The sequence below is a fragment of the Cnephaeus nilssonii genome, assembly GCF_951640355.1.
Source record: "Cnephaeus nilssonii genome assembly, chromosome: 4".
NCBI lineage: Eukaryota > Metazoa > Chordata > Mammalia > Chiroptera > Vespertilionidae > Cnephaeus > Cnephaeus nilssonii.
This window is the reverse complement of record NC_137075.1, coordinates 88,875,016-88,899,435: the sequence shown is the minus strand read 5'-3', so window position 1 is coordinate 88,899,435 and position 24,420 is coordinate 88,875,016. Positions and strand designations below refer to the sequence as shown.

At 53.1% G+C, this 24,420-nt stretch overlaps 1 protein-coding gene across 1 annotated transcript in view; it reads right to left on the bottom strand.

Moving 5' to 3' along the window:
• The window catches only part of ESRRB (estrogen related receptor beta), a gene marked incomplete at both ends in the record, with an annotated part of 103,454 nt that extends 79,319 nt beyond the window's left edge, over positions 1 to 24,135 (bottom strand). The window contains one exon of the mRNA XM_079768664.1: positions 24,053 to 24,135. Coding sequence (XP_079624790.1) covers positions 24,053 to 24,102 — 50 coding nt within the window. The remainder of the gene's footprint in view (positions 1 to 24,052) is intronic.
• Positions 24,136 to 24,420: the final 285 nt, after the last annotated feature.

The following is a 24,420-nucleotide window of genomic DNA, read 5'->3' as shown; positions in this document are numbered from 1 at the left end:
TGGCACTGAAGACAGACACAGTCGCCCACGTGGCACCCGGTGCTCTTCCTCTGTGGAACACCCTCCTGCAAAATAGGACGCAGCACCTCGCTCACTTAGCGGACAGGCCGACAGCACGCCAGGTATCTGAGAGTACCCGGACTTCTCCAAGTCACACCCGTTCCTGGAGCCAAGTCCTGCTCCCTCTGAGCAGGGTCTTGCTGCCTGTTATCACCTCCTTCCGTCTGGCGCTCTCAGGGACCACCTCCGAGGGCACCAGGCCATTTGGGCACCAAGTGAGATGCAGAGCTGGGCAGGGTCTGTCTGGCACCAGCAAGGGGGATGATGGCCCAGGACATCCTAAACCAATGTCCTGTTTTTGCCTTTCCCTCTGGAACGTGAGCACATTTAGCACAACATACGAAGTCTGTCTCCCCTCACTGGCTTCCTCCCATCCCCTAATCTCTCTGACTTTCTCTTTCCCCATCAAAAGGCATCTTGTCAGGTAAGGGCTTCCAGATAAACTGTTCGACTTCAAACTGCCCGCCTGGTGAGGCCTCTGCTTCCTTTGCTCCTGAAGGTTTCCCGGCCACACCGTGGTCACAGGCCTGGGTTCAAATCCTCTTCCCACCTGCTAGCAGGTCATGGGAACTCTCTGTGCCTATTTCTGGACCTGTAAAGTGAGACGCCAGTTCCCAACTCAAAGGGTGGTTGGAGAGATTAAGGAAGATAATGCATATAAAGAGCCTAGCACCCATCAAGCCAGCACTACTTGAGTAAGCACCAGTGAACACCGCCTAACAGAACTCTCAGAACGTTCTCTCCAGCCCTTTCACTTTGGGATGCAGTCTGACCCTGACAGCGTGTGGAGGCCCCAACATGCAGAATAGGGCCAATCCAGGACAGGCCGCCTCCTCCAGCCAGCCCGGCACAGCAGACAGCAGGGAGGAGGGGCCCAAGAAGCCAACATCAAGTATTTTCAGGGACGGGGGTTATGCCAGAGGACGTTCTGAGGACCAGTGAGGTCTCAGTCGTCGTCTCCGGGGCAGTGTTCTGCAGTGTGGTCCATAGAATCCAGCTCCACAGGATTTTAACAAGTAGCTTGCCCTTTCTCCCCTCCCTCTGCCAAAACGAAACAAAAAACCCACCAGTACCTTTGTCAAAACATAAGGAAAACACTTGGGTGAACAAAGTCAAAGAGGTTTCTCTATTGCAAAACTTCTCAGATCCATTAATACACTAACACACAGTGGAAGGTCGAAGAGCTGTAGCATACAGAACCTCCCAAGTTCATTTGACCGAGGTGAGGGTTAATTTTATGTGTCAACTTGACTGGGTCACCCAGTGCCCAGATTTTTGGTCAAACATTGTTCTGGCGTTTTAGAGATTAACATTTAAAGCAGATTGCCCTTCCTCACGTGGGTGGGCCTCATCCAATCAGTTGAAGGCTTGTTAACCCTTTTCCAAGTAACAGAGGGTTTCTCCTGCCTGACGGCTTTCACACCGGGACATCCGCGTTCACATCCGCGTTCTCCTGCCTTTGGACTCAGACTGGAACGTCAGCTCTTCCTGGGTCTCAAGCCTGCTGGCCTTTGGACTGGAGCTACACTACACTACCGGCTCTCCTGGTTCTCAGGCCTTTGGACTAGCTACCGCACCCTGCAGATCTTAGGGCTTACTTACAGCCATAATTGCATGAGTCAATTTATTTAAAAAATATAAATATTTTACATAAATATTTATAAATATTTTAACCCTACCAGACCTGAGGCCCTGAACCTAACTATACCTGGGCTCCTGAGCATTAAAGAGAAAAAATCAACATGATATAGAAAAATGTTAGTTACATGCAAACAAGTGGTTAGAATAAGATGGAACTTGGAGACATTGCAGAAAATAGGTCTAGGCAAAGTACCGAAAATTAGGAGTCACCAGAGATTCGGAAATTACCGAAAAATCGGTACAGCAGTCTGGTAGGGTTAATGTCCTGGCAGTGGGAGCCCTAAAAGTGGGCACTTAATTCCCCCTTTCTTGTATTATCATCCCCTGGCATTTTGCTTCAGAGAGAACATCTGGAGAAACCATATATATATATATATAAATATGTGTGGAGGTGAGGGGTACACACACACACACACACACACACACACACCCCTTATTTGTTGTTTCTCTGGAGAACCCTGACTAATACAACCACAGAAAGCTTCTTTCTCCACAAGGGCATCGTGCAGTCATTAAGTTCCATAAAGTCTTCCAGGAATGCTGCAGTCGAGGGTCAGAATCTAAGGGACCAGGGCCTCTGCTCTGGGGCTACCCGCAGCCTACACCCGGGGTGCCCTCTGAAGAATGCATCACTGTGGTCCTCATTCATCACCTTCTCTTGAATCCGAAGTCTCCAGGCTGAGAAGACCGGGAGGGGGTTAGGGAGGCCTGCCCTTTCATGAACGGCACCCCCCAGCCTGTTTCAGATTTCCCCTTTTTGCTCCCGTCTTTGACACACGCAGTTCAGCGCTCTTCTCCTCTCCGTCCTCCCACGTGAATGCCCAGGGCTGAGCTGGCCTCAGCAGCGGCCTGGCCCTGACGGCATTCAGACAAAGGGTGACAGGAGCCTTTCTTCTCAGACACATGCAACTCCCTGCAGGAGGCAGACCTCAGAGCTGACCCGGAGGGGAGGGCCGTGGCTCTCTCGGAGGTGCTCAGGCAGAGAACAAATCTCCTATGGCTGCCACTTCGAACCGGCGGCCCTGTGAGGAGCACAGAGCGCACGGGTCCAGGGACAAGGGGACGGAGCCCGACTCCCAGGAGCCTCCCAGCGAAGGGGAGCACGTGGGAACACCTGTTTCCCGTGTCTGCGCTCGCTGTCCTCGGGCTCCCTACAGAGCCCGCGGTCCCGCGTGAGGACACCTGGTTTCCGGTTCCCCGTTCTCCAGTCCATGGGCTAAACCCCATTCCACCAAATTTGGGAACCAATACGAGTTTGACTCTATTGTCAAGTGAGAACAATAAAGGAAAAAGAATCCGGTATAATGGTCATTTCACAAAAGCAAAGCCACTTTAATACCCCGCGAGGAAGGCCGCAATCTCAGAATACAGCACAGCCTTGCACTTGATGTGAGCGCGCTGGGAAAGCTGGCGGGGCGGCTCTGCCTTTCCCGTTTTGTCCTCATCTCTAACAGTCTGCATCTACCAAAGGGGCTACTCCAGGGCCTCGGACTCCACCCCAGGGAGCTTCCTGTTGGATTGGTCAAAGCACTCCATCTATTCAAACAAAGACGTGTGCACTGACTGTAGAAAACACCCAGGCAGTCAACACATCATCCGTCCCCTCTCCTTGCACGCAGCCACCTGGCCATTTCCTCCCAAAGGATCGGCGTCTGCTGTGTGGGCCCCTCGGGATATAAAGAGGGACACAGAGGGGCCGGTGGTAACTTCGTCCCCAACCTCTGACTTCAACAAGACACTCTCGGCTTCAGGTGTCCACCTGGAAAACGAGGACTGAAATAATCCCTTCCCACCTGGGCACCTGCGCCCTGTCCATCCCTCAACAAGACAGCGGAGGCGGAACTGTATGACATGCGGGTGGCGGTGGTGACATGGAGCTTAGGAGTCAAATGGGCCCTCGTTTGAATCGGACTCCGCTGTCCACTAGCTGCACGACCGGCACAGCCTCTCTGGGCCTCCGTTTCCACATTTGTACAACCAAGCGCAGGAGAGCCCCTGCCTCCGCGGGAGCCTCAAGTGAGGATTCGGTGAGCATGTGGCTCTGGTGCCTGATGAGCTGCTGCCACTGCTGGGCCAACCCCAATGAATGCCCCTGCTCCCTTATCACCTAGGGGGGTGGTTCCAACCCCTCCCCACCCCTGCCCCCTCCCACTCACTGGACCTGCCGGGGCAGGAAGCCAGCAGAGCAGGGACCACCCAGTTTCTCGGCTGCCTCTGAGCCCTGATGGCATAAATAAAGGAGAAGCAAACAATTTCCAACAAAGAGAGGACTGAATACAGGGGGGGGGGTCGCTTGTCATCCACAGGGGTGTCCAGCACGGTGGACTCTGGATGTGGACTTGGGGTTCAAGTCCCGGCTTTGCCTGTTATGAGCTCTGTGACTTTGGGGATGCTCCCCAACCTCTCTGGGGCCCCGTCTTCTCATCTGTAAAAGGAGGAAAACACATGTGCCTACGCCGCCGTACAATGGAGATTCGGAGACAAAAAGAAAACAGGTAAAAGCCGTGCTGTGCCTGGCACAGAGAAAACACGCATGTTAGCTATTAGGGTTAGGGAACCAGCTTTCTGACAAGTGCAGGCCGGCTCGGGAGGCACTGGCCCCACTGGAAAGACAAGCAAGGTGACGTAAAAATAAAAGTGAGGAGATGGCCAATGGGGCCTCGCCCAGGCCCACCCTCGGCTCCCCACCGATATCAAATGAAGAGGTTCATTCCAAAGGGGGTATTCTGACAGAGTGCTCAATCTCCTGCCCGTGGACGTAGCCTCTAGAACATTCCAAACCAGTCCCCTTGCCGCTTACATGCCTCTAGCGACGGAGGACTCACTGCTCAGAAGGAAGTCCACTTCTGAGCACTAAGCGTCCAGGTTCATCCAAGACCCTCTCGTCGACACAAACTGACGTTACACCAAATAATTCTATTTTGGGATTACTCTGAAGCCAGCAACCTCGCCATCTTAAAAGAAAATGCCGATCTGAGAGTAAAGCCGAGATTCCCAGGGCCAAGGTCAAACCACGCACATTTGCTGACACCCCAGATCGCGGACCCGGCGCGTTGGCTAGTTTGCGTGGGCGGAGTCAGACTGCAGGGGAGGAAATGCAGAGCCAGGACGTCCTGCTGCCTGGCCTGGCCCGGCAGGCCTGTCCGGCGCAGGGAGAGGGTCCTGCCCTTGGCGTGGTCCCCGGCCGCCCTCTACGAGCCCCCCTTCCAAGGCGTCCTAGGACGGAAGGCCCAGTCCCACAGGCAGCCTCTGGGAGCGGGAGTCTACCTGTGACCTTGAATCCGAAGGCCCTGCCAAAGGAGTAACAATGAGAACTGTCAGCAGACACGGCTCTCTGTGATGTGTCCCGACCTGGGGAAGGGGTGTCAGGAGACACACGGAAAAGCCAGATGGTATTTTCCAGGGTCACGGTCCACCGTGGAGAGAAGCCCAGGGTCCCTTTTCATGTCCTTCCCCGAGTCGGTCTGGGCCAGGGCGGCCGGGGTGGGAGCACGAGAGGCCGGGAGACACAAGATTAATGGCTTCCGAGGCAGGGGGCAGCCGCCCACTCGTCCAGTCACGATCCCCCAGCGACTCCCTCGGCCTGGCTCCGCGAGGCGTGACGTGTAGAAAGGAGCTGGTGAGAGGCCAACCCTCGCCAAGCCGGGCCGAGCCTGGCCGGCCTGCCGCGTCCGCTGTCAGCGCCGCCACTGGGAGCCCGGCCTGCGGGCTGAGCGCCCACCTGGTCTGTCTTTGTCGGGGCTGCTGGCAGAGGTCCCCCGGGCTGGTGAGAAGTGCACTGCGGGGAGGGGGGGGGGGGGCGGGAGCAGGTGCAGGAGCCGGGCAAGGACAGACCCTGCTTCTAGAAGTTGGTCTGTCTGCACACTGGCTTCTGGGTTGGTAGAAGGACCCTTCTTTATGTTGAAATGTTTTTTCTTAGGAGGTTTTGTGAGTTCGCGTTCATGCTTTGTCCTTAACTTTTACTTGAAAATGGGTTTCATTATAGAATACTGTACATACTTGCATACAATCAAAGGGTAAAATCAAAAGTAACAATCTCTCCCGATCCCAGGAATTTAAAGCAGATTCCCCGGAGGTGACTCAAATGACAGCCTTTGTGTTACACCTCCCAGAAGTTTCCCAAGCGAATGCCCAGCAATTGAAACTTAAAACCCATCAATGTGATTTTACTACGTAGAGCGTGGGGCAAAAGTAAGGTTACAGTTGTGAGTACACAAAACACGAAGTTTATTCTTGAATTATTAATTATTAGTTGTTGTGTTATTTTATTTTCCATACAAACAATGGTAAGCCTAATTTTGCCCACCTACTTTTTTCCACTTAGCTCTCTGCTGCCTGTATTTTGGTATCGATGGACCTGTGAGGGTCTCCTTTTAATGCCACAATATTTCTTGATCCCCTGTACCATAATCTCAGTACCTTTATTCTCCATTAGCTGGAAAAAACATAATAAACTCACAGTTCAGTAATACTTTAAAATGAATTTGCAAATGGCCACAGCAACATCTACAGAGAATGCTCAGGGCACGGCTGACTCCATGAAGTCCTGACAATACCCCTGTGTGAGCATTTAACAAGTGTTATTTTATTGAATCCTCCTGTAACCCTATAAGGGAAGGATTATTATTTCAATTTTTCAGATGAGGCCAGCGTGACACAGGGTGGTTAGGTGACTTGCCCAAGGTTGCACAGCAAAGGTGGGAGGCAGAGTTGCCAGGTGAATTCAGACCTGTCTGACTTCCAAGGTCCCACCTTCTCCACCACATCACACATGGGTGGCCTGTTCCCGCACGTCCGTCCATCTAGTGTGAGTCCTGAGTCAGAAAGGACCCCTCTCCTTCCTCCAAGGAGCCCTTCCTTAGCCTTGGCAGCTGGGACACAGGAACACTGCCAGAGCCTGAGGTTGACCTCAGACCAGGGATGGCCGGCTAGGTGCTGACCTTGGACATGGGCTGCAGTTAGCCAGGATGCTGCCTGGAAGTGCCCACGGCACTGGCAGCGGGGCCAGGCGTTCCTATTTTCATGCCAGCCGTGGGGCGAGGCACCAGGAAGGCCAATGTGAGCCAGGCAGAGTACGTGGTCTTTAGTGTCACGTGGCTTGTTTCTCCCATCGTCTCTTCCACATGCCCACGGGAAGAGGACCTTCTTACTGTGTCTCTCCTTTCGTCACCAAGAACAGAGAACAGCCTAAAGAGATGGCCTGGGGATGCCCTGGCTGGTGTGGCTCAGTTGGTTGAGTGTTGTCCCATGCAGAGAGGTCACAGGGTCAATTCCCTATCAGGGCATTAGGCCCAGGTTTTGGGCTGGATCCCCCACTAGGGGGCATGCAAGAGGCAGTCAATGGATGCTTCATTCTCATTGATGTTTCTCTCTCTCTCCCTCTCCCCTTCATCTCTCTCTAAAATCAATAAAAACATATATATATATATATATATATATATATATATATATATATATATATATATATATGTATGATGGCTGGGGGAGAGATGCATGAAGGGTTCAAGGGCCTGCATTGGGGGGCAACGGCAGAGGAACCCTGTGGAGGAGGCCTCCTTGCCAGGAAGATCCGCTCACCTTGCATCTTACCAGTTTCCATCTATTGAAACTCTTTCAATTCTTTGATTTAGTTTTTAAAAAATATTTTTATTAATTTCAGAGACGAAGGGAGAGGGAAATAAACACATCAATGATGAGACAGAATAATTAATCATCTACCTCCTGCACACCACCTACTGGGGATCAAGCCTGCAACCCAGGTATGTGCCCTAATTGGAATCAAACCGTGACCTCCTGGTTTATAGGTCGACACTCAACCACTGAGCCATGACGGGTGGGCTGATTTATTTTTTTGAATTGGGACTGTTTGCGTCAGTCTGTCCAGACCTCCTCTGGTTCTGTCTGGCTCCTGCAGTCTCCTTAGCTGTACTACTCGGCCCTGAGGCTCACGTTCAAGTCCTTCAGAGCACAAGGCCATGGGGGCTTCCTGAAGCTGAGGGCAGATGTAATGTACATGAGGAAAGACAGGCAGTGTGGGACAGAGTGCTGGCTGGGGTTCAGAGGCTGGAGCCTGGGCTTAGCTCTGCACCTGAGCTCCGGGGCTGTAGACAAGGCCCTCATCTGTTCAGGGCCTCAGTGCTCCCATTTGTGAAATGAGTGCTCAGCAGCTGATGAGCCTCTTGGGTCTTCCCCTGCCCCCACACATCCTGCCTTCTCCTGCTGGGAAGTAGGAAGTCCCAGACTCATCATGCAGGGCCCTCAGCGGGGGCTCATAGCAGGCATTCAGCAGATTTGTCACCAGCAACAGAAGAGAAAAATACAGTGACAAGCCTAAGATGACAGAGGCAGACATACAGGGCTGGTCTGATGGAGAGAAAGCAGAGAGCTGCAGAATCGGAGAGAAACTGACTGAGCTTGGAGTGGTCAAGTCCACCTGTCAAGGGCACAGTCTCTGGTCTCACCTGGGCGGCCAGGAGCTGAGATTACAGCATAAACAGAATCCAAAGTGTTGCCCCTGAGAAGACTGCAGCGATGGAGACCTCGCCTGCGCGCCCCTGCGCACCCAGGCCCCCCTGCCGCTGTGGAGAGGCCTCTGAGTCAGATCCTGCAGGTGCTGCTGTAGGTTGGAAACACTGGTTCAGGATGCCCACGGAGCAGGGGCAGGCAGGGATCCTGTGTTCCCAGACTCACCCACATGCAGCCCACACCTGGCCCACCCTTGGCATGGGCACTCCCCGCGGGCCCACCTCCTGGCCTGACCTCCGCTCTCCCTGTGGGCATGGGTTGGCTGTCAAGGGTCCCTATTTTCTTGGACTGCTCTGATCCCACCTAACTTTTTTCTTTGCAATAAAGATGTTTCATGCAACGTCGAGATGGCATAAAATGTGCAAATGTTTAGATAACCACATTTACAGACCTCGAAAAAGTGATCCATTGCCAGACTACGTGTAACTGTTTTTATTGCTGTTACCACAGGGAAGTGCCTGGCAGAGTGGAGGCTCAGGAGGTTTTGAGGGGTTGAGGGGATGAGTAAGGCTGATGGCCAGGAGCACACAGGGGGGCGTCTAATGGAGCCACGTTAGAGGCACTGCCCAGGGCGATGAGAGCCTTTTGTTGGGGGGAGGGGGATGCCTGTCCCTAGGGAGGGCAGGTCAGAGCCCCAAGTCAAACCTACAGGGTCTCCCCCTGGGACTGCTCGACTGGTGTGGAGCTGGGGGGAGGGGGGGAAGCTCAGGGAACCCACGGGAGATAAAGCCTCAAACACTAGCCGGGTCTGCTAGGGCCTGGCCACAGCCCCTATAACGTGCCCCTGCTGGCCAGGCCCCCAGTTTCCCCACACTCACACCCCACCTGCCACCTGAGTCTGGGAACACAGGGTCCCCGCCTGCCCCTGCTCCGTGGGCATCCTGAACCACCAGCAGCAGCAGGAGCGGGGCCTGCTGAGAGCTGCGGGAGCCGCGAAGACTGCAGCGAGTCTTCCGGATGAAGACTTACAGAGCTCCCCGTTCAGGATGCAGGGACGGTGCTGGGCAAACAGAAACACGGTGGCTTCAGAGAGCCAGGGCACATTCAGCCAGGGGCTGCTGCAGTGTCGGAGCCGGGGCCTGACCCTCAGCCCCCCTCTAGGCCCTGAACCCCTTGCTGCCATGGATGCCTTAACGTGAATTAGAAAAACTAAGCTCAGACCTCACTCCCCCTCAACCAGCCACTTTGGTCAGTCAACCTGTGCAACTGTGCAGGCAGCCAACTGGCAGTTCAGCCACTGGCAGTTCAGCCATTGGCAGGGCAGCCCAGTGCACACATTTTCTCAAAATGTACCCCAGTTTCCCCCTCATATTTACTGAAGGCTCCTCCAGGCCCAGCACTGTGCTGCAGCTTCACAACGAATCAGACCCAGGCCCTGGAGGGGCTCAGGGTAAAGGAACGACTCATGGAGAGGCGGGAGGGATGGTTTCATTGTCAAGGCTGCCTCCTCCTTGGCAAGGCCATGTCCAAGGGCATTTCTCTACAGACCAGGGATTCAAAGGATGGAACGAGGCCCCAGCGCTGAGATTCAATTCCCGGATTGTAAAGCCAACCCGGCCAGTCCCCTGTGCCTGCAGGCTTGCAGTTCGCTTATCACGGAAAGGGGCTGGGCTGGGCTGCGTGTAAACTACTGAGCTGGGCCTCCTGATGCCCAAGGTCTGAGCTCGAACCAATTCCCAGTGACCTGCGCGAACTCCCTGCCAGGGCGAAGACATGTCCAGGTTGGCTGGGAGCTGAGGCACCTGCTGAGGAAGAGCCGGGAGGGCCCTGGCGCATTCTGGCAACTCCCGGGCCGATGCCGTCCTGGGAGCTGCAGACAGATGCTCTCCGGTGGCTCCCCAGCCACTGCAGCTCAGCCCGTGCAGCCCCAGCTCAAGCTGTGGACAGCACGTGCGCTAACTTGGGGAGTGGTCTGGAATATTCCTCATCTCCCAAAGCCAGAGGGGCCCTTGCTTTCGTGGACGTGGCCGCACTCCTCCCCCTCGGCCGCCCTCCCCGCCCCAGCATTTTCAGGGCGAGGAGCTGCATGGCCTTAGGGATCCACCATAGCCACCCACAGAGCCTCCCTTCGCCCTGAAGCTTGGCTATTCTTAGCATCTGCTCTGACCCCACCTGTGTCAGCCTCACGGGTTGGGTTGGGTTGGCTGCTGCTGCGGTCCCAATTCCTCACAGGGCCTGAGGCACAATCCTCCCCCCCCCCCCCTCTGGAGGACTGAGCACACCTCCCCACCTTTCCCCTTGGAAAACTAGTGTCTCCTGCTTCCTGCTTTTAGCTACTACAGTTACACCAAGAGCCCAGCAGGGAAAAGCAATAACCTTACACCTTAGCATAAAACGCACATTCCACCTGGGAAGGTCATTTGTTCTGATAGAATTTGGATAGGGACGTGCCTGGAGCCATGAGGAAGAAATCCTAAAAAGAGCCAAACCAGTCTCTGCTTTAAGTTCTTTATGTGGATCAATGGTGAATCTTTTTTATTTATTTTACCTTTTGTTGTTGATCGTATTATAGATATCTCCCCTCCCTCCTCCCAGCCCCTAGCCCTCCCTCCCTAGATCTTCACTATCCTATTGCATGTAAGTATATCAGTTCTGTGCTTTATCTCTTCTCGTCCCCCCCTCCTGCGACCCCACATCGAGGTATGTCAGTCTGTCCCATGCCTCCCTGCTTCAGGTCTTATTTTGCTGGTCAATTCATTTTGTTCATTTGATTCCACAAATAAGGGAGGTCAGGTGGTATTTGTCTTTCTCAGTTCGGCTTATTTCACTTAGCATAATATTTTCCAGGTCCACCCATGATTGGTTAATCGTTGTAACAACCAGGGGGTCACTGCCGACGGGAATCTGAGGCACAGAGAGTTTAAGTCACTCGTCCAGGGTCACGGAGCTGGGACGTCACACGGCCAGGCAGTGGGTGGGGGTCAAGGTGTAACAACTGGCTAGAAGAGGGGGGCAGGTGGAAGCATTTGCCAATCTCCATGGGGTAGATGCTCCCGTCGTGGCCAGTTTCCAGCTTCTACTGTGACATCACTGGCTGTGCACTGTGAAGCCCCGGGCCCCCCTAACCAACCTTCATATCGTATTCCCACCAAGCAGATCCGTGAGAAGCAAACTGACCTCAAGCATGTAAAGCTAAAGGTAGTAAAATACTGGGAAGTCATGAGTTTTGAGTACTTATTATCATTGCTTCTAATACAATCTATTTACTTGTAAGTGTATATAATTTCATTTTTAATGTTTGTATTTAACCATCAGCTCACAAAATTCCTGAAAATGTAACTATCAGCTCTCCCAAGCCAGTCTGAGCTGGTTCCAGCACACCACCGGGGCCAGGCTTTATACTCAGTCCTAACCACTACACTATACGGCCCCCGAGAAGGATGAGGACGCCCACCTAGCCAGCCAGTTTTGCCCCTGTCGATCAACAAGGCAACAGACTCTGCAGAACCAGGTCCCTCCTGGACACTTTTTCCATGGCTTTGACCTCCCTCTGTGCCCTTGGAATTCCCCTTTAACCACTTCCTGTCTCCCTAGGTTAACACCACCAATATGCATTAAGCACCAACTCTGTGCTACGTGCTGTTCTAGGCACTGGGGACACAGAGATGAGTTTCTATTCGTGGGGTTCATAATCTGGTGAGAAAAGGTAAGCATATATTCAAGTCCAACAGATGATAACCAGTCAAGGGGATGGGCCAGATTGTAGCTGCAAAGAGAGAGAGATCGTTTCCCCTCGGGAGGGGTCAGGGGTGGCTTCCCTCATAGGTGAGAAGGGTTTTAAAGGATAAATAGGTGTTTGCCAGGCAGACTTGGGGTCAGCAATAGTACAAAAAGAAAGGATAAGGTCTGAGGTGTATACTTAGATAAAAGTTGCCCAGATTAAGGAGGCGATTGGACAATGAAGAGAGAGAAGAATAAGATACCCTCCACGTCTTGGCTGGGGTCCCTGCATCAAAGGAGGGAGAGATGAGGAAGGCCTGGGAGAAGCAGGGCTGGAGAGCGAGGCTGCAATTCCATGTTGCATGTGCTGGTGTGAGGCATCCTGAGTCGTCACCAGAGTGAGGCGCTGAGATTCAGTCACAGGGGTCATTGAGGGCAGGTGGTGAGAGAATAAGGAGGGGCATGGGATGGGGGAAATCCCCGGCTCAGAAGAGAGGGGCCCGCCTCCAAATATGTTGATGCCAGACTGAAGGGAGGCACGGAGCAGGCAGAGCATCAGGGTGCCCCCGGAGGAGGATGTCGGGCAGTCCGAACCTCCCCTGTGCAACCACACAGGCTGAGGGGGAGGAGAGGCCGCGCACGCTGTGGCAATTCTTCCATCTGCCATTTTAGAAACGAGACATGGGCCCCATTTCCCCTCCCACCTCCGCACTAAACTTGACCTCTGTGTCCAGCCCACGCAGCCAAGAAGGGGTGTTCTGAGAGCGGAGTTAGCTGGAATTCCAGACACAACGAGTGACATTTCACCTGGTAGTTAGGAGAGCAGGCTGGCAGCCAGACTAGACTGGCCCTGAGCAAACCCCAGCTGTGTGACCTTGGACAAGTGCCTTAATGTCTCTGTGCCTCAGTTTCCTTGCCTGTCAAATGGGTATGGTAATAGGACCTACTTCATGGGATGGTTGTGAGGAAGAAATAAGTTAATACATGAAATGTTCTTAGGACAAAGCCCGGCACATAGTAAGTGCTCAATAAACGTGCTCAGACGATTACTATGATTACAACTGCCCGCCTCTGACACCACAGAATCTAAATGCAAGTTCTGGGCTCTGAAAACGCTGCTGGCTGCACTCTGGCTGCGCTGCTTCGACAAATCCAGCAGCTGGATGGCTTTCCTCCGATGGAATGAGGCCTGAGCACTTTCCAGCCTGGAGGTCAGACAAGCCATGGAGACTGAGTATGTGGTGAGTGTGTGTGTGTGTGACTCTGGAAGGCGGTTCTCAAACCAGACCAGCTTTCTGGAGCAGGAGTCGAGCATCCACTCCTCCAGGATCCTGCGTTTCTGCAGGCTCACCCAGTGGGGTCCTCCACACTCCTTCCCACCCTGGGAAGGCTCCGTAGTGGCCCATGAGGTGTAGTGCCATCGAAGGCCTGTAGGGGGCTCTAGAGCTCTTCCATTCCCCATACTCTGGGCTGTGAAGGGACCACGCTTAAAACAATGGTGTGCTTACCCAGGCTGTGTGACTCTGCTGCTCAAAGAGGCAGTGAAGAGAAGCTGGGGTTTGCTGGTGCCCTATTAGTGAGCCCCCGTGCATCCACGCTCCCAAGTGGCTGTTGCAGATTTAGCCCCTTGTCCCCCGTACCCCACCGTCTAACACTGATTGGGGCAGTTTCTCCACAGCCACCTAGGGGATGCCACCAAAGGGCAGCCTCCTGTCCTTGTGCGGGAAGGCAGGCAGAGGCCACTGCTTTGGCTTCCACGGTGCAGCAAGGGTAGCTTCCAATTGCCGGGGTCTCAGGGTCTAGCAGTCCAGCCCCCAACCTGCTTGTTAGGGAAACATCACGCAGAGACAGCTTCCTGAAAAGACCTGGCTTACCCTGTTCCTCCCTAAGGCAAAACTAAACAGCTTTGGGTCCTGGGTGTGGAGACCGCATTCGGCAGATTTACTTACCTGATTGCAATTCTATCGATGTGTCTGGATGACAGAAGTCACTAGCACCCACTAACTTCTAAGGACATGCTCAACCGAATAAGTTAATATTGGCAAAAAGTTAAAGATAGTCATTAAAAAAAAAACAAAACACAACAATTTGAAAACACTAAACACGTAATAATTATTTTGGGCTCCAAAAACAGAAAAAATAAGGGAACTGTGTTTCTTAATCAAAACAACTTTTAAAAAAACAGCCATGGGTAGGGTTGTCAGATTTAGCAAATATTGCCTGGGACATGCTTATCCTAAAAAATTAGTCATAGTTTACCTAAAATCCAAATTTAACTGGGTGTCCTCTATTTTATTGGGCAACTCTGCCCACAGGACTGAGAATATAGAGATTCATTCAGAGGAAATATCCTATTCACACACCCCTATCCCTGTCCCAAATCATAATTCCTTCTCTAATCCCCTGTGTTACGTAGGGAAACCCAAGCTACGTTGATCGCATTAAACAAGGTAATGGGTCCAAGCACCCCAATCTTACTGCTGAGGACGCTCATTGTGAGGTTATGTCAAAGGGAGGAAAAGTAACTTCCAAAAGATAACATCAAGAAATTAGCAAGAGCGAGGAACACTTAATGAACACCCCATACGACCTGGCCCCTGTGAATTAACGAGGTTTACTCTTCACAACAACCCTGGGAGGTAGACACTGTTAGTGGAAACTAAACAGAATATCTACAGGTCTTGTTTCTGTAGTTCTTGCAAAGGCACCTACATTTCTGGTCAATTACTTCCCGGGGAAAGAACGAGGAAGGCAACCAAGACGGACTCCATCCCACCGACAAACCGGCGTATTCCTAATGCAGCCCCAGGTCTGCCGCTGTTTGGTTCTGTGCCCCTTACACAGGAAACCGTCTGAATTTCAATAAACCATCACTGGCGTGGGGTGCGGGATTGTGGGGGAGAGGCGGGTGGGAAACCCATAACAGTCTTCAGTAAGTTGGCCTTACAACCGGGGGAGGTGTGTTACACCCCGGGATAATAAACAGCTCATTTGCTGTGAATAAAGGCACGCTCGAGCCATCCCACCACTCGGGGACAATGACATGCAGATTCCAAATGTTCTCTGTAAGAAAAAAACACCCTTTCTCCTAATCCCTCTTAAACTCAACAAGAGTGATTGGTTTTTATTATTCATGAATTAATTTTTTACTCGGGGTCCAACAAGGGAATTGAAGCTATCACGTTTCTCACCGATTGAGGGGGAAAAAGCAGATCTCGCTCAACCTGCGCAGCACGGCCACTCTGGCTGGGATCCTTGGGGGCAGGCCGTTTTGTTTGTTAAATCGGTTAATAATCAATTAAAAGCCCAAAGCTTTGGGTTGTTTTTCTTTTAGAAAAAAAAATAAATAAATAAGAACATAAGTAAAAAATTAAAGTAGAAAAAAAAGACAGACAGCTGAGGGACCCTGGTATCTGAGGTGCCCCCTATATACTAGGCTGGTGTGTGTTATTAGGCTGCCTCCTATTTTCAAGGCACATACAAAAAAGGGGGTGGGGGTGAGGAATGGGAGGAAATAACAAAGGCAGCTCCGATTTCAAAAGTAACGCCCAGATTTGCAGTCTGCGCGGGGAGCAGGTCTGAGCCTGGAAGTCAGCATGAGGAGTCGCAGGAGGGGTCACGGGACCCAGAGGGCCGGCTCCCCGGTGGCCTCCCTCTAATCTCTGCCTCCAGAGGGCAGGTGGCGGTACCCAGGAGCAGGGAACAAACAGCCTCAGAGAAGCTGGATGGCCAAGAAGGCAATCAAGGGTGGCGAGGTGACTTTGCCTCTTTCTTCACACAGTTCTTTTCCCAGCTATTCACATGCGCCAAGTCAGAGCCCCCCCGCCCCGCCCCCCCCATTCCGTCCTCTGTGTGCCTTTGGTCTGCAAACCGCTCCTGAGATCGCAGCCAGAGGAACCCAGGGACTCGGGGAGATCTAGAGGCAGAGCATGGGCCTCAGACGCTCGTGGCAGTGGTCAGACCCGACGCAGCATCCTTCTACAAGACACCTGTCTCCCCTCCTAATTCAAAGGCAACACACCCAGCCTTTCTCAGGGTGGGGCCCGTGGCTGACTACCCGTGTGTCCATTATTTCAGAGACCAGGCAGTTGTCGCTCCTGGATGGATTTAGACATGCATGGTTATGTTTGCAGGAAAACATTTATGTTCGGGGGGTTACCACGAGAAACTGGTTAGGAGAATTGCTTTGTGCTTTTGGGGAAGAAAAAGCTGCAAGCTGTTATTACCGTTATCCTAATTATTACAACCATCGCATTATTGCTGTTATTTCTGGAAAAGCGGCGTCCTTTCTGCCAAAGCGTGTTAAGCTTGATTGCCTAGGTAGACAATGTCAACACACCCTGGAGACAAATGACAAGGATGGAGGCTAAAAGGAGAGGATAAGGACCGCGCTCTGCATGTGTGCTGAAGGGGTGTTGCGCCATCAGAAGGGGATGTGTTCTGCCGATCGATGCAAAAAAACAACAAAAGGATGCGCCAGCTCATTCACTCTGCGTGGCCAAGGTCCCAGACAAGAGCTCCAAGTGCCAGGAAGTGAGGCGAGAGGAGAGATTTAAATATTGCTTTTGAATAAAGTTTCGTGCTTCCTGATATTCTCGCCCACACCGTCGTTCTCAGATAACAGGCACCGCAAACCTGGCATCTGCCTGTAACCAGGAGGCTTTTGCCTCCCTGTTCCCACCAATGCACGTGAGCCGACCCCTGACAGTGTGTATCAGACACTGGAGGCTGCATCAGGACAGGCTGGCCACCGAGGGCATACTGCTTTGGGACTTCACCCCGCTAATCCTGCTCGGCCCCTCAAAACAGCTGGAACACACCCACACACTCATACAGGCACATACACACGCACACACTCAGGTAGACCCCCCCCCCCCCACACACACACACACACAGACCCACACACCCTATCTTCCTTCCTCCAAAACAGAAAATCAAAGAGGGAGAAAAAGACAAGGGCAAACTAGAGCAACTTGGAATACAAATAGAGGGGGAAATAAGTAAGGACAAAGGAAAATGTTAAGTTGTAAGACACGAGAGAAATCTCATCTAAAACATCACCCTTCACACCCCCCACCTTCCTGCAGCATTTCTTTACAGACTGTATTTCCTTGTTCTTTGCCCTTCAGAAACCAAGAAAACATGAAAAGGCCAGGGACGCTCAAAAACCATTTTCCAGGTATCTTTAAAAAAAAAAAAATACACACACACCAGGTAAAAAAAAATACCAAAACCATAAATATAATAAAATCCTAAAAAATTAACAAGGAGAATAAAACACAAACCTAACTTATAAATTCAAGTGAATTCAAGCAATTTTTTAAAAAAGAGCACCAAGTTAAACTAACACCTGGGCTGGGGTTGGGAAACTCCTAGTTCCCTGGGTGGAAAGGCTTGCCTCTCATTGGCACTTTGCATCCGTAAGGTCTTTCCCAAACACCGACGTCCCGGGTGAGGCTGGCTGCTGCTGTGATTGGCAGGAGAGGACCCTGATATCGTTTCAAATGAAAATTGATCACATTTAAAACCAGAAGATAAAAAACAAAACCTTGTCGGAGTTTGTTTGACTGCCTATTGACCTCTGGATGAAATGACATTGAGAAATAAAAGAACATTGTCCAGAAAACCATTCCCAGAAAAGGTTCAATCCCAGAGATGCAGAACAACAGTACTGAATAGAATATTTTAAAGTCCTAAGGAAGAGAGAGAGAGAGAGAGAGAGAGAGAGAGAGAGAGAACACTTCTCTGGGACTAAAATGTGTATAGGTTAAAAAGATGGGGGAAAATTATATCTCTAACCCCCAGGAAAACTTTTGTTTGGGGTTTATTTTGATCCGAGTTCATACACATTTGAATTTAAGCCATTCAACCAATAGGGGTGTTTTCTGCCTTGTCCAATTCCATACGGAAAGCTCCACGGGCAGGTTAACTGGTATGGTTGTCCTCGATTTAAGCAAACATTTGACCCTTTCAGCTATAGATGCTCAATGGCTACATCCAGGGAGAGAAGGGGAAGCCAGGAACCTGGACCAGAACTGCCCACCTGCTCCTGTGAGTGTGGCCAGGGCTGCCCGCTCCTGTCCTCCGGGCTCTGCCCAGCCCAGCCCAGCCCTGCCCAGGCCAGCACACTGGAGAGGCCCTTAAGAAAGACCGAAGTCGGCTGCAGGGACAGCCTGCCCTCGGCTCCCTCCGTGCTCCCTCTCGCACCATGGAAAAACCCCAGGCTGCACAGCTCCCACTGGAATGTGGCCACAGCCTGACCTCGGCCCAGGCCCGGGTTCCGCAGGCAGCAGGGGCTGCGTTTAAATAGCAGAGCCCCTTGCCCCCTCTTTCTCCCATCCTGAAGGGGAACAGTCCATAACACACACACGCGCGCACACACAAACACACACACACACCCTTCAGGTAGGAATTCTCCCAGGAATGGATGCAGCTTTCCATGTTTCGGGGTTCAGAGAAATCCCCGCCAACAGGGGCGTTGACAGCAATAAGAAAGGGCTTGACACTCCCTTAAGCCACTGCTTATAAATAAAGGCGCTGTAGGATCCTTTCTATTCTAATCCTGATCAGTACAGAAAGATGCTCTAGATAGGCAGGTCCGGGTGCACTCACAGGAGAGGGGAGACCACGTGGCTCCGTGGCTCCCCACTTGTCCAGGTGGCTGGTTGGGGGGCTCTCTGCTCCCAAGGACAAATGGAGCCACTGCTCTCCTAGGGCCGAGCCCCTCCCTGAGTGGGACCCCCCAGGCTGTCCAGCTCTGCAGAACCCAGGAGCCAGCAGGCAGGCCCTTCCCCCTGCCCGCTGAGCCTCAGGAGTGCTCGCTGGAAGTTAAGATGTGTCCCCTCTAGAGCCTGCCTTTCTCCCAGAAGGCCCTGAGGGCTACAGACCAGCATGGGCCCAAAGTCACATCCTGGCAGCGTGCTGGGGAAGAGAGGGAGGGAATGCCCCCGAGCAGCCTGCCACACAGGGTCACACTGTTACAGGAGGCGAGGGTCACTTGTCCAGTGGCCTAGGGAAGAAACAACGCACCTCTCCCAGACACTGCCCCGACATCCCCTCTGAGGACGGGGGCTGGCCCGGCCACCCGTTACCAGGACAGCTCTGCCATTATCAGTGAAAGGTCAGTGGCCGCACCAGAGGCAGGAGGCAGGCTGGCCCGGTGAGAGTTAATCTGCCCGGCCTGCCATGGCAGGGTCACCGTGATGTGCAGAGAAGTTGAGCATCCCCGACCCCCAGAGCTGGTCTGCTAATTACATTTGCAATTATAACTACCACCACCTCCCTGCCCAGGGACCAGGCCACACCAGCCACGCCAGGGGACACCGGGACCAGAGGAAGCCTACGGGCCCCCTCTCCGAAGAATGACCACGCCCATGCTCCTGGAGGCCCGGGACTGCTGGGGCTGAGAAAGGGAAGCTCACCAGAGACGAAGCCCAGTCAGGGGTCACCAGCATTTACGGTCTTTGATTGATCCGGAGAAATCAGCAAAAGGCCTCAGGGGCAAACAGGCAGGATGTCTGGTTCCAGCCCCTCCCCAAGTGCCTGGCATGCTGAGTGGACCCTCTACTTGAAACCCCTTCCTGGGCCCACGCGCCCTCTAAGAACTAAGTGCCCGTGGAGGACATCAGAGGTTGAGCACGAAGGGTCCCTATGGGAACATTCGGTCAAGAGTCACCAGACTCTAAGACAGAGGCTCCTAGCAGAGCCGGAGGGAGTTCTGGCTGATTCTGGGCAGACCTCCTGGTCAGGCTGGGCCAGCACTTGGGGGCCTCACTTTCCGGAGAGGTGGAAAGAGCCGCAGGAGGGCCCACAGGTGTGGGAAGGCATCAGCATGGGGTGTTCAGGGTGTGGGTCAGAGTTCACTTTGAAGGAATAGCTTATGGTCTAAATATTTGCTAAGCCTCCCCCTTAAATTAGAACCACAAATAATTGGAATCATGTTGAGGTAGTCCTAGAGCATCTGGGAAGACAAGTTCCAGAGAAGGGCACTGTAGAACCATCAAAAGCATCTGTTTCTTGTCCCTTTGTCTTCTACTGGTAAAATTCTCTCTCCTTTTGCATCCTGCCCATTCACACACCAATGCCATCGCCACCCCCAATGCACATGCGTTCTCAGTGTCTCTCTCACACCCTCTCCTTCGGCCTGCTAAACTTGCGCAGACCCCTCCAGTTCCAAGCGCTCCAAAGAAACAAGGCATTTTGCAAAGGACTGAGGAAGGAGGCAAACTTCTTCATTGAGTTTATATTATCTTTAAAAACCATTTGGGCCCAGCCAGCATGGCTCAGTGGTCGAGCATCGACCTGTGAACCAGGAGGTCACGGTTCAATTCCCGATCAAGGCACATGCCCGGGTTGCAGGCTCGATCCCCAGTGTGGGGCGTGAAGGAGGCAGCCGATAAGTGGTTCTCTCTTATCATTGATGTTTCTATCTCTCCCCTCTCCCTTCCTCTCTGAAATCAGTAAAAACATATTTTAAAAAACCAATTATGAGGAACATGAATCCAGACAAAGATACAAGGACCCCCTGAGCTTGGGCCGGGGGCACTCTGAGACTGAGACGGCGGGGTTGTGACATGAATTCTCTATCACAGCCACTTCCCTCGAAAAGTCCCCTCTGTCCCTCTCTCTTGGACTAAATGGGATACTTAATTGTGGGACAGGTTGCTTCTATAAATATATATATATATGAAACATCTTTTCATATATCCCCATTACTGGTAAAATAGAGGATTGCTTCTAAAATGAAGGGGACTGGGGAAATAATAAGCCCCGGGAGGAAATTTCCAGTTGATGTCAGGCTCTCACTGAGCTGGAAAGGGCCTTCCCGGGACTGGGCCTTCCTCACTGACCTCCTGTTTCCCCCTAGTTTATCGCCCTTGGGCCTGAACAAGTCCAGCCCCCATCACCCATCCTCTGCCACGGCCGCCTGCCTTTCCAGAAGGGTGGCAGGCACACAGGCTTATTTCCTAGAGCCCCTCCCTTGGAAAACCAAGGCTAATGTCCTCACTGTGATTTATTTTTAAATGTACCATTAAAAATTAATTTCCCCCTTTGTTTTTCTCTGGGTCACTGATTCTGAATTACCATGTGGCATTTTTCCTACGTGTGAAGCCACATATTTTACCTTCAGGACAATTTGTTCTTTGTTTCTTTAATAGCAACAAAGTGGTCACTGGCAGCCCCCCCGCCACCCCCCAGTTTTTATGCTGAGGGTCTCCGGCCCGGTGGCTCACGGATACATTTCTACACAGGCACACGCAGGCCAGCACACTCACTCCCACTCCAGCTGATTATATATGTACATAAAATATTGATTAGAAATGGTAATGGAGTCACCTACAGGATTGGCTACAGGAAAATGAAAATGAAGGATAGAAAGGTATGAAGGTACGTGTGTGTGCGCGCGCGTGCACATGTATGTGTGTGTGGCGGGGGGGGGGGGAGAATTTCTCACCTGGGAAAGTGAGAATAACACTAAAGCCTTGAAAAATGCTCTCTGAATGCTAGCAGGTGAGGAGGGCTGAACCGTGGTCCCTGTGCCCCTGCGTTTTCTCAAGTCCAGGAATGTGGACTAAGCCACATGGGTAGAAACCGTGTGTACAGAGCACATGCACCCACTCATGTATATGGTCCCGGAGAAACATCAGCACTGAAATGAATGGATTCGTCCTACTGTCCTTCCAGCCAACCACAAAATGCTACCGAGGGCCCTGAAGCTACTTGTCATGAAGCACAGGGGTTGAGGTCAGAAAGCTGCCTCCCCCTACCCCAGCCTCTGCCCGCCCAGCCTGGCCCTTGGAGACTTGGCACCTGAACTACAGCAGACCTAAACCTCGCCAGGAGGCTCGCCTCTGTGCAGGGGGCCAGCTCCCCAATGTGCCGGGCATCGCACAGGGTTGCTTCGTTCCTCGGGGGCAACAGCGGGTATATTTATGGGTTTTCCTGTGCCCCGTGGAGTGAGAAGCTAATTCTTTGCAAAGAAACCAGGAAGGGTGGGGAGTCCAAACCACGGTCAGGCTCCCTCCATCAATGACTCACTCCCACATCAAACCTCCCAGACACCCAGGACCTCGGCTCCCTCACTCCCCTTGGCTGCTTCCCCCGACATTCCCTCTTTGCCCATATTTCTCCTCAAACTCAAGCCAGGGTTGCCGTCAACTCGATGAATTACTCAGCTGCTAAACCCTCCACCGCCCCTCTCCTTGCTTTCTGAACATAGTCAAAGGCCGTATGTCCCCCATTCGAATTTTCATATTTATTGTCTAAAGACGTGAGCCAGGGACACATACACAGATATTTCCAGCTCACCTAAAGGAGTCACCTCTGGAGAGAGGGAGCCTAAATAATTTAAATATCAAATATTTGTCGCACTTGGTAGTGTTATGTGAGAAAATGCCCCACAAGCATCCAACATTGTCCTCAGCCTCACCTACCCACCCCGAGGTTTCTTTCCAGCTCCCACTAGCTTTGAGGAGGGAGCATCTCATGGCACCATCCCACCCGCCACCCCACCGGCCATTCAAGCTGGGATCATCGGTGTAACCTATAAACAGAATGAAGAGCCACTTTCCAAAGCCGAGGGAAATCTGAATCCATTATAATTAAGGGTTCCCCTCATCTCCCAACCCACGCACCACCTTCTGACACTCTCGTCTAAGTTCTAGCGGCACCAAAAGGTCCCTCACCCAAGGAACTCCTAAAACTGGGACCGAAAAGGTCAGCGCAGAGGCTGAGCAGTCTCATCGTTGACAGGAGACGCTGCTGTGAAGTTGCCTCGGCTCTCGCGTGCGTGGTCCACCCGGGATGGAGGTGGTCTGTGCAGCGAGGGGGCGGTTGAACACTCCCTGGAACCCCACATTCACTATCCAGAGTGTTTATTTTAGGGATGTACTGCGTCTTGGGAGGAGGGGTACAAAAATGAAAGGACGGTGGAACGAGCAGCGACTCTGATAGTTTAGTTAGCTTCAGAAAAAAAGAGGAAGAAAAGCACGAAGTTGAGCAGGTCCGCGAGAACCTAGAGTTTTCATTTTATTATTATTTTCTAAGAACCTAGAGTTTTCCTTTTATTATTATTTTTTAAGCATTCCGAGGACCACTCTGCGGGCTCCCACACCCAGATGCCTGGGCACCTGCCCGGAAGCGGAGGGACACGGAGCGCCAGAAGGGAGACCCTGGCAGAGACCCGGACAGGTGGCCCTGGGAGGGAAACTGCCGGCGGCCAGAGCCTGACTCCGCGGAGCCCAGGGTTGGATGCTCGGGTCAGCCCCCCGCCGCTCAGGGGGATCAGTTCTCCCTCCACTTTCCACTCCGCGCGCGCGCGCGTGCGCGGCGCGCTGCCCAAGCCCGGGGACCCGCGGTTCCTGGGAGTCCAGTTCCGTAGCCCCCCGCCGCCACCGACGCCCACGCTGCTTGGACCACCCCAGGTTCCCTCCAGGTGAGTGCAAAGCCGCCCCGGGGCACGGAAATCTCGCCTGTCTGTTCCGCAGGGCGCAGCCTCCTCCAAAGCCTGGAACCAACTTTGCCGGTGCCGCAGCGCCGGGCCGTGTCCCGACTCCCGGCTGGTGCGGGCTTCCCTCGCAGGGCGTGCGGGGCGCAGTGCGTCCCGGTCCGGCCGTGCCGTCCGCACCCCTGGGGAGCCTGGACTCCGGGAACCGCGCTGCGTGCGCGCCCTCGGGGCTCCCCACTCGGACAGCTGGGCGAGGCGGCGCTGCCCGCCCGCTGTTTCCAAACGCGCGCACCACCTAGGATTTCGCTTCCTTGCCCACCATTTTTGACCCCCAGTATCGAAATAAATGTTCAAGTCAAAGGGAGGCTTTCTCACACAGGACGAGACATCTTTGCGACTTTCCCGCACCTGTTCTGGGCTTGCTCCTCCCCATTCCACAGAAACTCAAATATGTTCTCTCCAGGAGAGGAAGAAAGAGGGAATGAGAAACCGCTGCTCTAAGAGTCAAGAGTTTGTAAAGGGGATGCGGGAAAAGTTAGATGCAGGCCACCCCCCGAGAAGGAAACCCAAGAAGTGTGCGGCTTTCCCCCTCCGACACTCCCCAAGTGCACCCGGGGTCCCGGCCACTTCGAGAATGCCGAGAAGAAGAACTGCGACACCCAGGACGGAGACAGCCCCACCGGCAGAAGGACAGACCGACCGACCCACGGAGGCACCTACTGGTTGTGGTAGCCGAGGGGGTCCGGGATGCAGAGTTCTGACACGTCCATCAGGCCCGGTTTAGCATTCCCAATTGGTAGAGAAAGACGGCGGGGAAATCACGCGGAAGAGCGAGTGAAGGGCACTGGCGAGGTGCGAGTCCGGCCGGGCACCGCGAGCTGGAGGAGGCAGGGCGGGAGGAAGCGCCGTGGCGGGGCGAGGGGGAGGCGGGGAGCGGTGCGCGCACAGCCCGGCGCACCGGCTCCTGCACACCCTCCGAGCGGGCAGAGGGGACGGGGCGCCGTGGAGGAGGCTCGGGCACAGGAGACTTGGAGCCCACTAACCCTACTGTAGCTTTAAGGCTGGGAGACTGATGTATGGTTTGGCTC